Here is a 15,979-nt window from a genome sequence, read left to right on the forward strand (position 1 = left end):
TTTTTTTTTTAAATATGGGGGCTGGAGCAATAGCCCAGCGGGAATGGCGTTTCCCTTGCACGCGGCCAACCCGGGAACGATTCCCAGCATCGAATATGGTCCCCTAAGCACCGCCAGGAGTAACTCCTGAGTGCAAAGCCAGGAGTAACCCCTATGCATTGCCGGGTGTGACCCAAAAAGCAAAAAAAAAAAAAAAAAGAATTTTCATGTGTATAATTCACAGTGTATAATTTACCCTGAAAATTTTAGTGACATTTTCACTCCAGGCTTTAAGGAAGGCTTTTAGGACTAAAACTACATACTTTCTGTATATTTATTTGTCCTATAGATTTAAACGTATTTAAAATAATATGAAACGCTTTTACTACAAGTAATACAGAATAAATTTATTACCAATCATTTTGAGGGATCACTCTAAACTAACTATGCAGGAACCATGCAATGTCCACGCAAGAGCACAGATTTGGCCTTCAAGGAAATTTTTTTAAAAGGAATATCTACAGACACAACACCAACATTTATTTCTCTCATTCTCTATCAGAAACCCATATCATTCCCAATTGAAGGGTATTCTCCCACTTCCCTTCCTGTGCTCTGGGACTGCACATTAGGGACAATGGGCTTGAGGAACTTGAACTCATTGGTGCCAGCGCCCCCAGCCAGACACACCTCATACTGGTAGCTGTGCGACAGGGTCCCAGCGCCACTGACGTCCAGCAGGTGTCCCGGGAAGTGCGCGTCGGGCAGCGGGTACGGCCCCCCCGCGGAAGGGCCGGGCCGCCTGCACAGGCGCACAGCCACGAAGGCCAGCACGGAGAAGAGGAAGAGCGACGACACGCAGGCCAAGGCCACCACCAGGTAGACGGTGAGGCGGTCGTCCGCAGGCGCGTCGGCAGGCGCGTCGGGCAGCGGCAGGAAGGGCTGCGAGAAGCCGTCCACCAGCAGCACGTGCAGCGTGACGCTGGCCGACAGCGGCGGCTCGCCATTGTCCTTGACCAGCACCAGCAGCCTGTGCTTGGGCGCGTCGCGCTCGCTGAGCGGCCGCGCAGTGCGCACCTCGCCATTGTGCGCCCACACGCTGAAGAGCCCGGGCTCCGTGGCCTTGAGCAGCTGGAACGACAGCCAGGCGTTCTGGCCCGAGTCGCCGTCCACCGCCACCACCTTGGTCACCAGGTAGCCCGCCTCAGCCGCCCTGGGCACCAGCTCGCTGCAGGGCGCCGACGCGTTCTGCAGCGGGTACAGCACGAAGGGCGCGTTGTCGTTGCGGTCCAGCACCAGCACGCGCACGCGCGCCTGGCTGCCGAGCGCGGGCGAGCCGCGGTCCCTCGCGCCCACGCCGAACTCGAAGGCGCGCACGGCCTCGAAGTCCAGCGAGCGCAGCGCGAACAGCTGCCCGTTGTTGGTGTTGATGGACACCAGCGAGGCGAGCGGCAGCTGCGGGTCTTGGGGCGGCAGCAGCGAGTAGGTGACCTGGGCGTTGCTGCCCTCGTCGGGGTCGGTGGCGCTCACGCTTCCAATGTGCAGGGCGGGGCTGTTGTTCTCGCCCACCAGCAGGGTGTAGGAGGGCTGGCTGAAGGCGGGGGCGTTGTCGTTCACGTCTGACACCAGCACTGTGATGGTGTGCTGTGTTTGCATCCTGGGGATGCCCATGTCTGTCACCGTGATGGTGATGTTGTACTCTGCCTGGCTCTCTCTGTCCAGTGGTCTCTCCGTTTCCAGTGTGAAGTAGTTCTCTACAGATTGCTTCAGAACGAAGGGAAGGTCATCTTGAATGGTGCATTCCATCTTTGCGTTGTTTCCTGAATCCCTGTCTCTAATCCTAAAGACAGCTACAATGCTCTCTGGAGAGTTTTCTGCAACCGGGCTTGTAAGTGAAGACATTAGTAGTTCCGGTGGGTTATCATTTATATCTGTTACATCAACCACCACAGTGCATTTTTCAGAAAGTCCTCCACCATCTTTGGCCTGAATAGTTAAAGTGTAAGTTTGCATTGTCTCATAGTCCAATTCATCTTTAAGATAAAGGCTGCCTGATGTCGGATTGATTTGGAATGTTTTGAGAATTCTTTCAGTGGCATAAAAAAATGCATAGACTACTTCTCCATAACTTCCAGTATCTAAATCTCTAGCCGATACAGTGATAACTAGGGAACCAATGGGGCTATTCTCAGGTACCTGCACCTTGTAAAGTGAGTGTTCAAATTGGGGAGCATTGTCATTTACATCCACAACCTGTATGTGTACCTGGGTGGTCCCAGATCTGGGTGGAGAACCACCATCTATGGCTGTAAGGGTCAAACTGAGCTCAGGAACTTTTTCCCGGTCCAGGGCTCTATCCAGTACCAGTTCAGGATAGATAGTTCCTTCTCCACTATCATGAACATTTATATGAAAATAGGCATTGGAGCTGATCGTGTAGTTTTTCAGGTTGTTGCTTCCAACATCTGAATCCTGTGCACTTTCTAGGAGAAAGGTTGATCCTGGGGTGGTACTTTCTAGTATCTCCAAGGAAATCTTTTTCTCTAGAAAAACTGGAGAATGATCATTGATGTCTCTGACCCATAGTTCAGCACGGAAAATCTGAAATGGTTTTTCTAGCAGTAGCTGGAAAGGCAACACACAGGGCTCCGTGGGGCCACACAGCTCCTCTCGGTCTAATTTATCATTTAAAATCAAATCACCAGTAAGCGGATTGAATAGTAAAAATAGTATTTTCTGATCTGAAAATATTCTAGATCCCCTGGCTGACAGTTCCTCAGCCCCAAAGCCCAGGTCTTTTGCTAAATTGGCCAGAAAGGTGCCTCTCTCGGTTTCCTCTGCCACAAAGTACCGAAGCGGCTCTGTACTCGCCCAAGACACTCCCAGAAAAACACAAAGAAATAGAACTTGCCTTTTCTGCACAGCACGCTCCACTTTAGTCTCCATTCTTCATTTAATCAGTTCTCAAATATACTGGTCCTCAAGCAGTTCTCACAAATGGCAATAAGCAAATCCTTAGAAATTATCCTAGAATATCAGTGCTTGTAGCGAGGATGAGGAATCTCCACTTTCCCCCAACTCCAATTACCACAGGCTCCTTTCCTCTTCCTGTCTGGACAATTTTCTTTAACCCTGCAGTTGACTACATCCTTTCATGTGGTTGTAGCTTTTTCTCTTTTTAGCCTGCAGCGCCACCTTGCGTTTTGTGAAGTCTTATTCAGCATTTTAATGAATGGGAGGGGGGGGAGATGGTTGAAATGAACTGCAACAGCAGTGAGTTTTCACTTCATCTTTGATCTTTCATTCCATCTTTTATTTCAAATTGTCACAGTAATGAGTACATTATTTTATCCTTTGATTGTCTGAATTCATAGAACAATTTTGTTGATTTTCTTGAAAGCTTCCATTTTAAAAAGTAATAGTAGTGAATAAACGAGAACATGCAACCTCCATCAGAAAGTCAACAAATATTGAAGATCTTTCCTTTCTTTCTAAATTGCTTAAGAACTGGTGGTCCTAAGTGCAACTGACCCTTTTCCATTTTAACTTTCAAGATCTTCACTATTTACCAGTGATATTTTCTAGAACATTTTTTTTGTGTGTTTCTACTACTACCCTTTCACTTACACTAAATATGTTATTCACACATAATCACAATGATTAACATTTTCAGGCTATATGTAACAAATATTTTTAAAAATAAGAGTTTCAAGGAAGTCAACTTTGTGTAAGTGCTTCTAGATTTTGTTTGAAATATGATAGTTGCTCAGTTTGGGATAAATGCTCCTTTTTTGAATCAAGTTTAATTTTCTCCTTCATATTTTTAAAGTCTCTTTGTATATGTTATAATTAGGCCTTTGCTATTTAGATTTTAATTATCAAGGTTCTTAAAATATAAGCGACTCCTAATAAGTAACTTTTTAATTCACATGGATTTGATGTGTCAATATCATTTTAGGGTTTTTCTGACCCAAGATGCTCTCTATATGTGTGTGCGGGTATATATTAACTTATGTGGTTTGATGTTGAACTGTCCTCACTGAATGGATTAGGATATTTTCCCCTTGTAATTGTATTCTTACCTATTTTTGCATGATTAATCATAACTTGACATTTGAATGAATTGAGTTTGGTGTCTTCACTGGTGGTAAATCTTGAATATCTTCAATTTTACTTTTAGTTATTGATCTGTGCAGTTTTTCTTCCATTTTGTTTACTTTTAAGTAATTTGTATTATATTTTAAAATCCATTTTTATCTGGATTTGAAATTTTATTTTATTAGGTTTCATTGTGTTGATCTTTGGTTATATCCATCTTTTTAGTAATGCTTAATATTTTCTGTATTATTGGAGATACTTGCAAGATCTCTATTTTACAAGTAATTTGAAAGGTAGCTTTTTTTCAGAGAATATGAGAATATGATCTTATTTCAAAATTAAATGATACTGAGAGATTTATAATAAACTACAATAGGTTTATTCCTTTTTCTTCATATTTCACAGTTTTCTTCCCAATTGGCAGCTATTTAAATAGTTTTAATTATATCTTCTTCCATTAATATGTATTTTGCTTTTTAAAATTTACTGGTTTATTGTTATAGGTTGTCTCCTTGTTAGATTAAATCTTAGCTCTTACAGAATTCCAAGGCTATTTTATTGAGTGCATTGTTATGCGCTAGCCATATTTTCTTTATCACACCCAGCAGTGCTCAGGGATTACTTCTGGTTATGCTCAGTATTCTTTCCTTGCAGTGCTACGGGATCATATCTGGTAGGTGGCATGCAAAGCAAGTATTTTAACCCCTGCACTTTCTCCCCCATCCAGATTTTTCCCCATTTTAAAACAAATAAATTTTTGGTATGAAAATGTACAATACCAGTAATCAAACTTGGGCCTAATACATGCAAAGCAATTGTTTTACCATTGAGCTACATTCCTGGTTCTCATACTTGTTTTATGTTGACAATTGCTATGAGCAATTTTCACTTACTTCCACCACTTATTTCCCCCTATTTCCAATTGCTTCTCAGCACATCTTTTAACATATACATAACCTTATGTCCTGAGATACAATTTTCCTTTAAATTTGGAGTAGATCTATTAATCTGCTGCTTAGATAACATACCAGTACATTCATTTGCTCTCATTCTTACAATTCTTTCTACCTCTTATTCTAGTTGAATTTCCTATTACTATGATTTTTTCAACTATTACTTTAATGTGGGCTGGAGCGATAGCACAGTGGGTAGGGCGTTTGCCTTGCACACGGCCGACCCGGGTTCGATTTCTTCACCCCCCTCAGAAAGCCCGACAAGCTACGGAGAGTATCTCGTCTGCATGGCAGAACCTGGCAAGCTACCTGTGGCATATTCGATATGCCAAAAACAGTAACAAGTCTCACAATGGAGATGTTACTGGTTCCCGCTCGAGCAAATCGATGAACTATGGGATGACAGTGGCACTTTAATGTATCATTCTTCCAAGTTTCATTTAATTAAAAAGAAGACATAGATTTTGTGATGACAGTCTACAAAATGCCTGAGTTGGGGCACAGCAATAGTACAATGGGTAGGATGTTTTCCTTGCACGTGGCCAACCTGTGTTCAATCCACAGCACCACACATGGTCCCCTGAACACTACCATGAATGATCCATGAGCACCACGAGATATGCCCCCCAAACCAAAGAAAAACATGCTTAAGTTCTATAGCTCTAATCTGGATAAATTGTTTACTACATTTAAGACAAAGTTGTCATCTCTGGTCATTCTTCACCCTCATCTGGGGATTCATTTCACTTTGTCCTGCTTAAAATCTTGTCTTTTCTGTTTCTTCTGACTTCTTCTCTCTGATTATTTTTTATTTCAAGACAGATCTTGCAATAGTTTCTAGAAAATGTTGTATGACAGTTAATTTTTGTTATGAACTTGAGTGTATGAAATATCTTTATTCTGTCCTTAGACTTTAGTGAAATTTATTATAGGTTGATTAAAATTTTATTATATAGTTTTCCATTAAAAATAATTTTTCTTTAGAGGTTTAAAATATTATGTGAATGAATACCCCAAACAAATGTATTTGTTAAGAAGGATAAAGCAAGTTTTATTTCCTATATTCTATATGTTCTCTGTATTTTCATTTCTTAAAGTATTTTAGAGAGGTGAACTCTGGGAGTTATGCCTATTGATGCTGGTCAGGCATTGCAGTCTTCTTGGGGTAATGCATTGCCAGGGATCAAATTCAGGACCTTTCTGGGGAGGTGCTCTACCACTTGATCTTCCATGTCCTCTTGTTAGACTTTTTAAAATCATTTTTTAAATGATGATTTATCTATCTCAGTCTAGTATAATTGAGTAATCATTTAAATTAGGAAACTGATTTGTTCCTTAAAATTTCTAATTACTTTATTGCTAACATTCTTTTCTTGGGGGGGCATTCCTGGCAGTGCTCAGGGCTTACTTCTGGCTTTGCACTCAGAGACCACCCCTGGGGGTGTCAGGGATTAAACTCTGGTTGGCTGCATGCAAGGCAATCTGCTATACTCTCTCTCTTTCTCTCTGGCCACAATATTACTAGCTTCCCCACCGCCAACTCTCTTATTATTGAAATTCCTACTATTCAGACATCGGACCTCTGGCATGACCTCTAGCATCCTTATTTTTGTTTCTCCTGTTTGCCATTTAAAATATTTTTGCACTTTTTATAGAATACTGTTTTTGTCTTCAAAGCATTTCATTGAGATTTCCTTTTCCTAAGCATGAGGTTATTTTCCAAGTTTTCTTCTTTTTTGAAGACTTCCATTTCTCAAGTTTACCTTTATTCTTTTATTTATTTTATTTCCTCTCTTCTTTCGTCTTCCTTTGTTGTTGTGATGACCATCGCTTACACCCTGCTGAATGTGGTTTTTATATGCTTTTAGCTGTGGTGCTCACTGGAAGTTCCACCTTAAGTTGAGATACTTGTACACTTGACCACAATTCCCACAGAGGTTTGCACTTTTTTTTACAGTTATTGCACAGCTGGTAATTGCAGGTTGTACTCTTAGTCAAGGCACACAAGTTGTGATTTTAGTGCTTGCCAGAAGTCACTGTGCTGCTCACACACACACACACACACACACACTCACTCACCAGAGGTCCCAGTTCCTGACTGTGGCATTTAAACCTCTTTTCAGTTGTAATGCTCACCAGGGGTCACATCTCTTTTTGTGGTGCTTACGCACACCTAGAATGAGATCAGGAATTGCATGCAGAGTAGAGGATCAAAGATAGAACAGTTTTGAGGGTGTATATACCTCAAAAGAGTAGATGCCAAGATCATTCTCAGCACATGTGGAATGTTTGGGGTTGAACTTATGACTATAAGTTTGCAAAATGGTGCCTTAATTCAGTGGGCTATTTATCTCTGCCACCTTTCTCCTTTGTTTTTGTTTATTTCATATTAGAAACTTTCTCAGTGTTCTCCTTCAGATATCTTTGAAATTTAGTTTAGAAGACTGAAAAGCTGAGTTATTGCTCTGAGCATGTTGTAAGGATGTGTCTTTTGTGAGTGTTACTTTACAGTGAACTTGCAAAGCTTGTGGTTGGAAACTGTCGGGTCATTGTGAATTAGTCTTTCCACTTGAACTAGCCGGATTCCCCAATTTAAAAAGAACTGCTCATAAATTGAAAAAACAAGGAATTGAGTGTGAAAGAGGTGTAGGTCTGCATAATTCAGGGAGGCTAGATTATTTTTCTCAGAGCCTCACCTTCTCTCTCTCATTGTATATCCTATACAATTTAGTACAGGGTCCTCATAATATGAGGGGACACCTTCTCCACATCTGCTTTCATGATCGCTATAGTTTGGAAAGCAAATGACAGGCGTACTATCTTTAAAGGCTTCATTCCAGAAACTATCATGCCATATTTTCCCACATGTTGTTAGCTAAATTAAATCACATGGCAGTGTATAACTTAAAGAGGAAGTGGAGTTGACATTTTGGAAAATTTGCCATATATTTGAGAGGAGAACTGAAATGTTTGTAAATGTTGGCAAGAATAGCTGAATGTAAGGTATTTTATATTTCAGTGGTCACATATTTCCCCTTCAAGTTTGCCAGTGAAAATTCTAATATAATGATTCATTTAAAGTCATCAAGAAACTAAACTTATGAACTATGCTAAGATGAAGAAATGGGTTATTATGTAACTGAAACAGGAAAAAGTGATTCCTTTCTCTAGTGACTACTAAGAGTAAACTGCTTGGAAGGCAATTTTAACAATACTCAGTATCTAATTTTGGAGTTATGATTCTTCAGTGCTCCATAAAACAATCAGACACAAAATGACACATAGCCTATGATTCTAAGTGTATGAAATGTCCACAACAGGCAAATTCATAGAAACATAAAGTTGATTGCTGGCTGTCAAGGGTTGGAGATAAGGGAATTGTATTCAATACTATTAATAGATACAAGTTTTTACATGCTGATGAAAATGTGTGAATATTTTGGAATTAGAGAGTAGTAATGATTGTAAATCTTGAATATTTCAGAAACCCACCAAACTGTATGCTTTAAGAGATCCTTATTTTTGTCTTAAAACCATTTCATTGAGATTTCCTTTTCCTAAGTATGAGGTTATTTTCCAAGTTTTCTTTTTTTGAAAACTTTCACTTCTCCGTTTAACTTTATTTTTATATTGATTTTATTTCCTCTCTTCTTCCCTCTTCTCTTTGCTGTTGTCATGATCATGTGATGATCATGTTGTGATAACCATGCTGAATGTGATTTTTATATGCTTTTAGCTGTGGTGCTCACTGGAAATGGGTGGGGCACTTGCCTTGCATGCAGCCAACTTGAGTTCAATACCCACCAGCCCATAAAGTACCCTGAGATCAGTCAGGAGTGATCCCTGAGTGCAGAGCCAGGAATAACCCCTGAGCACCACTGGCTGTGGCCCAAAAGCTAAAATAAAAAATAAAATAAGGGTATTTGCAATATAAATTGTTCTAAACAAAAACTAAAGATATAAAAACTCTACATAGAAAAATACATTTTGAGAAAAAGAGGGTGTTTTTTGCGGGGCAGGGGGTTCACACCTGGCAATGCACAGGGGTTACTCCTGGCTCTGCACTCAGGAATTACCCCTGGCAGTGCTCAAGGGACCATATGGGATGCTGGGAATCAAACCCAGGTCGGTCAAGTGCAAGGCAAACACCCTATCCGCTGTGCTATTGCTCAGCCCCGAAAAATAGCTTTTTAATTTTGCTTGTAAGCCATACATAGAGGTGCCCCAAGGGTTACTCCCAGTGCAGCCAGAGGTTGCTTGAGGGATCACGCCTTTCTGCAGAGTGAACCTGGGACTTCCATGTGTTAATTGTGCATTTCAGATCATTGAATCATCTCAGGCAAAAATGAGTAAACACAGAAAATTCATCACAAGGATTAAACTATATAACATCTAGGAAAATAAAAATAAATATAATAAAGAAAGATAACAAAAAATGACAAGCTCTAGGAGGTTACTAGACAATGAAAAGAAATAATAACTAGAAAATGAACAGGAATTATTAATTAAGAATATATAAGGGGATCTGACTCCATGATGGACCATTTGACTTACATGTATGAGGTCCTAGGTTCAATTACTGGCACCATAAAAATTAAGTGGAGGTAAAAAACTTTAAATAAACGTTAACAGACACAGAAGCAAATCATGATTGAGTCTGAACAACATGTCTCAAGATTAACTGATCTGATTGACTACACAGTACAATGAGAGGTAAATTTCTTACACAATGACACATAATAAACTTTATCATCATTGGAGATAAAAGAATAAATTAATTAGTAACCTAATCTAGAGTAAATAGAGCCATATTTCTCAGCCTCTGTACTATTGGCATTTGGGGTTAGATAATTTGTTGGGAATAGCCCTGTGCATTGTCAAATAGTCAACAGCATTACAGATCTCAACCCTCTAGATGCCAGAAACAGCAGCCTAAAATGTTTCCAGACGTCAACTAATACTGGGAAGTGACAAAATAACCCCTAACCTAGAATCTAGAGGAAAGCACAAATGTCAAACGTGAATGGAAATCATAATGTTTGTTGGTATACAACATCCCATAATCTCAGGCCTAGCTAGGTTTGGCTGTAAACATCGTTTTTCTGTTACTGTTACTGTAACCGACAATACTTCCGGGTGTAACTGACTTTGATACTGTTTCCATTGACTAAGTTAATTTGTATATTTTGCCTATGTGGCTGAATATCATTGGTTAGTACATCAACTTAGTTAATGAAAGGGGGCTGATCAGGCTGCTCTCCGGCAGGCCACAACACAAAAACCTCCAGAGACAGTTATGTGATCCTCCCCAAAAATGTATATTTCTTTCATGATTATGTCGTAAATGTTTAACTGTCAAGTTAAACCTTACTGCAACATTGTTGCAACAATGTTGAACATCTCACTTTGAATATAAGAAGAAAATTAAGGAATGCCTTTAAAATACTAGGAATAATGACTAATCTATTTTCAAACATGTCAAAATAATTAAGTCAACATTTAAACATATTCATGTGTTCAGCTCTCAATAAATTTATCATCAAATACTCATCAGGAGCTCAAGGGAGCAAACTAAAATAAGACGACAAAAAATCTACAAAATAAATCAAACACAAAAATTGGAAGAAATTCATAGGGTCATGTAAGTCCCAAACCACCAGCTGTGCAATAGATCCAGAAAGAAAAATATTTGAGTACGAATCTGGATGACTCCAAGAAAAAACAATGGAACTGAGAAATTTCTTTAAAGTTTAATAATAATACAAAGAATCTCTTTAGCAAGTACATGATAATTTAAAACATATATAGACAGGAAAGTAAAGAGAAAATCAGGCAATTATTGAAGCTAAAGAAAAGACACTCCATGTAAAGATGACTCATGCATAAACAACGTTTACTCAATTATTTAAATACTAAGGGATGAAGTAGAGGAAATCTGCAAGTTTATGTCTTAAAAAACTGATATTTGAGAAAAAATTGATATTTGAGAAAAAAGATTTTAGAAAAATTGAAGTAAATAGCAAGCAAAAATAAAATAAAAGCTTTAAAAATTATTACCTGAAGTCAGGCTTGGTTAATTTGGAAATTGTATAAGTTTAGATTAAAATTTAGAAACATAAAATGTCTATATAATTATGGGAATTGTTTTTATAAATTAACTGTAATGTTGTAATAATTTGAAAGATAATTCTATATAACAAAAATCATAAAGTAAGCCCATAATGGGCTGGAGGGATAGCACAGCGGCAGATCATTTGCTTTGTATGCGGCCAACCTGGGTTTGATTCCTCTGCCCCTCTCAGAGAGCCTGGCAAGCTACCGAGAGTATCTTGCCCGCATGGCAGAGCCTGGCAAGCTACCCATGGCGTATTTGATATGCCAAAAACAGTAACAACAAGTCTCACAATGGAGACGTTACATCGAGCAAATCGATGAGCAATGGAATGAAGTGACAGTGACAGTGACAAAGTAAGATGAGGAGAGAAACACAGTTAAGTGATGCTAATACTTAAAATGCATCAAAATCTTATTTAATTTGTAGAGATTATTTATAAAACTCTCATTTCAAATTGCTTTGTTTTACAATAGTCAAGTAAAATTCGATAATGTTAATTGTAATACTAAAAGTTAATTATAAAATTATTTATATTAAGATACACATGCAGAAAAAATTATAATATTAATGAAAATTTTGACTATGAGAAATGATGTTATTTGGCTTTAATTTTTGTTATCAATGATTGAATTGTGTGACAATATTATTTTTAGAAGTAAAACAGGAATAGTTACTGACATGCCAAACCATTCATCATGGACAAAGTTATAGGAGCCAGGGTTTAGGCTCAGCTGCTAAAGGCATAACAAATCTGACTGCCAAGTGGAGTCACTGAGTACTGCAGGGAGTTATCAATACTTTTAAAAAATAATAGTCCACCAATATTTTTCCATTCTTTTTTAAGGGAATTTGCCTTTTAAAAAAACTAGGCTAGGGGCTGGACTGATTGCACAGCGTGTAGGGTTTTTGCCTTGCATGTGGCCAACCCAAGTTTTATTCCCAGCATCCCATACGGTCCCCCAAGCACCGCCAGGAGCAATTCCTGAGTGTGAAGTCAGGAGTAACCCCTGTGCAGTGCCAGGTGTGACCCAGAAAGCAAAATAATAATAATAATAATAACAACAACTAGGCAAGAAAGATGACTCAAAGAGCTGGAGCAAAGTTTTGAATTCAAGAGCCCAGGCTCAGTCTCCAGCACCAAGAGGTCCTCCAAGCAGATGCCAGTTGGGAACCCAAGCACCCAAAGAAACAAAACCAAAAAATAATAACAGGTGGTCTGAATATATAATCTAAAAGATTCAATTTAGAAAAAAATCCAGATAAAACAATGACTCATTTGAGAAAGGCAACAGTATTTTCAAAACAACACTATAAAATCCAACAGTTAACAGTGTAGCAAGCTTTATGCACTGGGGTCAGAGAGAAAATACAGGGGATTAAGTGTCTGCCTTATACATGGCCAACTAGGTTCAACCCGGGACACCACATATGTGGTCCCCTCAACCCAAAGCTCTGCCAGAATTATTCCTGACACAGAGCTAGTGTGTGTGGACCTAAAGCAAAACACAAAGTCATCACTTCCAGTTATAGTTAAGATCCAGGCATAGAAGGAATAATTATAATTCTTTTAATCCTAACAAGATATGGATGTATAAACTCAATGTCAAACACAAAAAAAAAAACATTTGGCCTTGCTAAGACTCTCACTGCCAATAACTTGAAATATCATTTCTATACTCTAAAAACATGCAAAATCTGAGCTGACTAGTGGGATTATCCCACCCACATATTCTAGATGAAAAACACTTCCACAGGTTGAAATAACAACATAACAATAAGACATGCGAGAATAAGTTCATTATGTTCATGAAAGGGATCGGAAGTTTATACATTAGAAAATACTTATCAAATCAGATTACTAATTGAACCCAAATTGGTTTCTAAAGTTAGAATTTTCCTCTATGTCCCCAGCAGGCCCTTCACCCATAAAATTGGGCAGAATGGGCTTGAGGAACTTGAACTCATTGGTGCCAGCGCCCCCAGCCAGACACACCTCATACTGGTAGCTGTGCGACAGGGTCCCAGTGCCACTGACGTCCAGCAGGTGTCCCGGGAAGTGCGCGTCGGGCAGCGGGTAGGGGCCCCCAGCGGGAGGGCCAGGCCGCCTGCACAGGCGCACAGCCACGAAGGCCAGCACGGAGAAGAGGAAGAGCGACGACACGCAGGCCAAGGCCACCACCAGGTAGACGGTGAGGCGGTCGTCCGCAGGCGCGTCGGCAGGCGCGTCGGGCAGCGGCAGGAAGGGCTGCGAGAAGCCGTCCACCAGCAGCACGTGCAGCGTGACGCTGGCCGACAGCGGCGGCTCGCCATTGTCCTTGACCAGCACCAGCAGCCTGTGCTTGGGCGCGTCGCGCTCGCTGAGCGGCCGCGCGGTGCGCACCTCGCCATTGTGCGCCCACACGCTGAAGAGCCCGGGCTCCGTGGCCTTGAGCAGCTGGAACGACAGCCAGGCGTTCTGGCCCGAGTCGCCGTCCACCGCCACCACCTTGGTCACCAGGTAGCCCGCCTCTGCCGCCCTGGGCACCAGCTCGCTGCAGGGCGCCGACGCGTTCTGCAGCGGGTACAGCACGAAGGGCGCGTTGTCGTTGCGGTCCAGCACCAGCACGCGCACGCGCGCCTGGCTGCCGAGCGCGGGCGAGCCGCGGTCCCACGCGCCCACGCCGAACTCGAAGGCGCGCACGGCCTCGAAGTCCAGCGAGCGCAGCGCGAACAGCTGCCCGTTGTCGGCGTTGATGGACACCAGCGAGGCGAGCGGCAGCTGCGGGTCTTGGGGCGGCAGCAGCGAGTAGGTGACCTGGGCGTTGCTGCCCTCGTCGGGGTCGGTGGCGCTCACGCTTCCAATGTGCAGGGCGGGGCTGTTGTTCTCGCCCACCAGCAGGGTGTAGGAGGGCTGGCTGAAGGCGGGGGCGTTGTCGTTCACGTCTGACACCAGCACTGTGATGGTGTGCTGGGTTTGCAGCCTGGGGCTGCCCATGTCTGTCACCGTGATGGTGATGTTGTACTCTGCCTGGCTCTCTCTGTCCAGTGGTCTCTCCGTTTCCAGTGTGAAGTAATTCTTTACAGATTGCTTCAGAACGAAGGGAAGGTCATCTTGAATGGAGCATTCCATCTTTGCATTGTTTCCTGAATCTCCGTCTCTAATCCTAAAGACAGCTACAATGGTCTCTGGAGAGTTTTCTGCAACCGGACTTGTAATTGAAGACATTAGTAGTTCCGGTGGGTTATCATTTATATCTGTTACATCAACCACCACAGTACATTTTCCAGAAAGTCCTCCACCGTCTTTGGCCTGAATAGTTAAAGTGTAAGTTTGCATTGTCTCATAGTCCAATTCATCTTTAAGATAAAGGCTGCCTGATGTCGGATTGATTTGGAATGTTTTGAGAATTCTTTCAGTGGCATAAAAAATTGCATAGACTACTTCTCCATAACTTCCAGTATCTAAATCTCTAGCCAATACAGTGATAACTAGGGAACCAATGGGGCTATTCTCAGGTACCTGCACCTTGTAAAGTGAGTGTTCAAATTGAGGAGCATTGTCATTTACATCCACAACCTGTATGTGTACCTGGGTGGTCCCAGATCTGGGTGGAGAACCACCATCTATGGCAGTAAGGGTCAAACTGAGCTCAGGAACTTTTTCCCGGTCCAGGGCTCTATCCAGTACCAGTTCAGGATAGATAGTTCCCTCTCCACTCTCATGAACATTTATATGAAAATAGGCATTGGAGCTGATCGTGTAGTTTTTCAGGTTGTTGCTTCCAACATCTGAATCCTGTGCACTTTCTAGGAGAAAGGTTGATCCTGGGGTGGTACTTTCTAGTATCTCCAAGGAAATCTCTTTTTCTAGAAAAACTGGAGAATGATCATTGATGTCTCTGACCCATAGTTCAGCACTGAAAATTTGAAAGGGTTTTTCTAGTAGCAGCTGGAAAGGCAGCACACAGGGCTCCGTGGGGCCACACAGCTCCTCTCGGTCTAATTTATCATTTAGAATCAAATCACCAGTAAGCGGATTGAATAGTAAAAGTAGTATTTTCTGATCTGAAAAGATTCTAGATTCCCTGGCTGACAGTTCCCCAGCCCCCAATCCCAGGTCTTTTGCTAAATTGGCTAAAAAGGTGCCTCTCTCGGTTTCCTCTGCCACAAAGTACCGAAGCGGCTCTGTACTCGCCCAAGACACTCCCAGAAAAACACAAAGAAATAGCACTTGCCTTTTCTGCACAGCACGCTCCACTTTAGTTTCCATTCTTCATTTAATCAGCTTTCCAAAACACTGGTCCTCAGGCAGTTCTCACAAATGGCAATAACCGAATCCTTAGAAATTAGCCTAGAATATCAGTGCTTTTAGCGAGTCTGAGGGATTCCTACTTTCCCTCATCACCCATTACCACAGGCTCCTTTCCTCTTCCTGTCTGAACAATTTTCTTTAACCCTGCAATTGTCTACATTGTTCGATGTGGTTGTAGCTTTTTCTCTTTTTAGCCTGCAGCGCCACCTTGCGTTTTGTGGAATCTTATTCAGCTTTTTAAAGAATGGCGGGCAAAGATGGCTGTTGAAATGAACTGCAATAGCAGTGACTTTTCACTTCTTTGATTCTCATTCCATTTTTTTATTTCAAATGGTCACAGTAATGAGTATATTATTTTCCCCTCTGATTATCTGAATTCATAGAACAATTTTGTTGATTTTCTTGAAAGTTTCCTTTTTAAAAAGTGATAGCAGTGAACATTCAACCTCCATCAGAAAATCAACGAGTATTAAAGATCTTTCCTTTCTTTATAAATATCTTAAGAACTGTTGGTTATAAGTGCAACTGACCCTTTTCAATTTC

At 41.3% G+C, this 15,979-nt stretch overlaps 2 protein-coding genes across 2 annotated transcripts; both read right to left on the reverse strand.

Annotated features, from left to right (window-relative positions):
• Positions 1–500: 500 nt before the first annotated feature.
• Positions 501–2,925, reverse strand: LOC129405703 (protocadherin beta-7-like). The gene has a single exon (XM_055142805.1). The coding sequence runs from the start codon at positions 2,923–2,925 to the stop codon at positions 538–540; it is 2,388 nt and encodes a 795-aa protein (XP_054998780.1). The 3' UTR covers positions 501–537.
• Positions 2,926–10,761: 7,836 nt separating this feature from the next.
• LOC101541324 (protocadherin beta-7-like) lies at positions 10,762–15,521 on the reverse strand. Its single transcript, XM_004622572.2, has one exon. The coding sequence runs from the start codon at positions 15,392–15,394 to the stop codon at positions 13,004–13,006; it is 2,391 nt and encodes a 796-aa protein (XP_004622629.2). The 5' UTR covers positions 15,395–15,521; the 3' UTR covers positions 10,762–13,003.
• Positions 15,522–15,979: the final 458 nt, after the last annotated feature.

Source organism: Sorex araneus, chromosome 6, assembly GCF_027595985.1.
Source record: "Sorex araneus isolate mSorAra2 chromosome 6, mSorAra2.pri, whole genome shotgun sequence".
In the NCBI taxonomy this organism is placed as follows: Eukaryota; Metazoa; Chordata; class Mammalia; order Eulipotyphla; family Soricidae; genus Sorex; species Sorex araneus.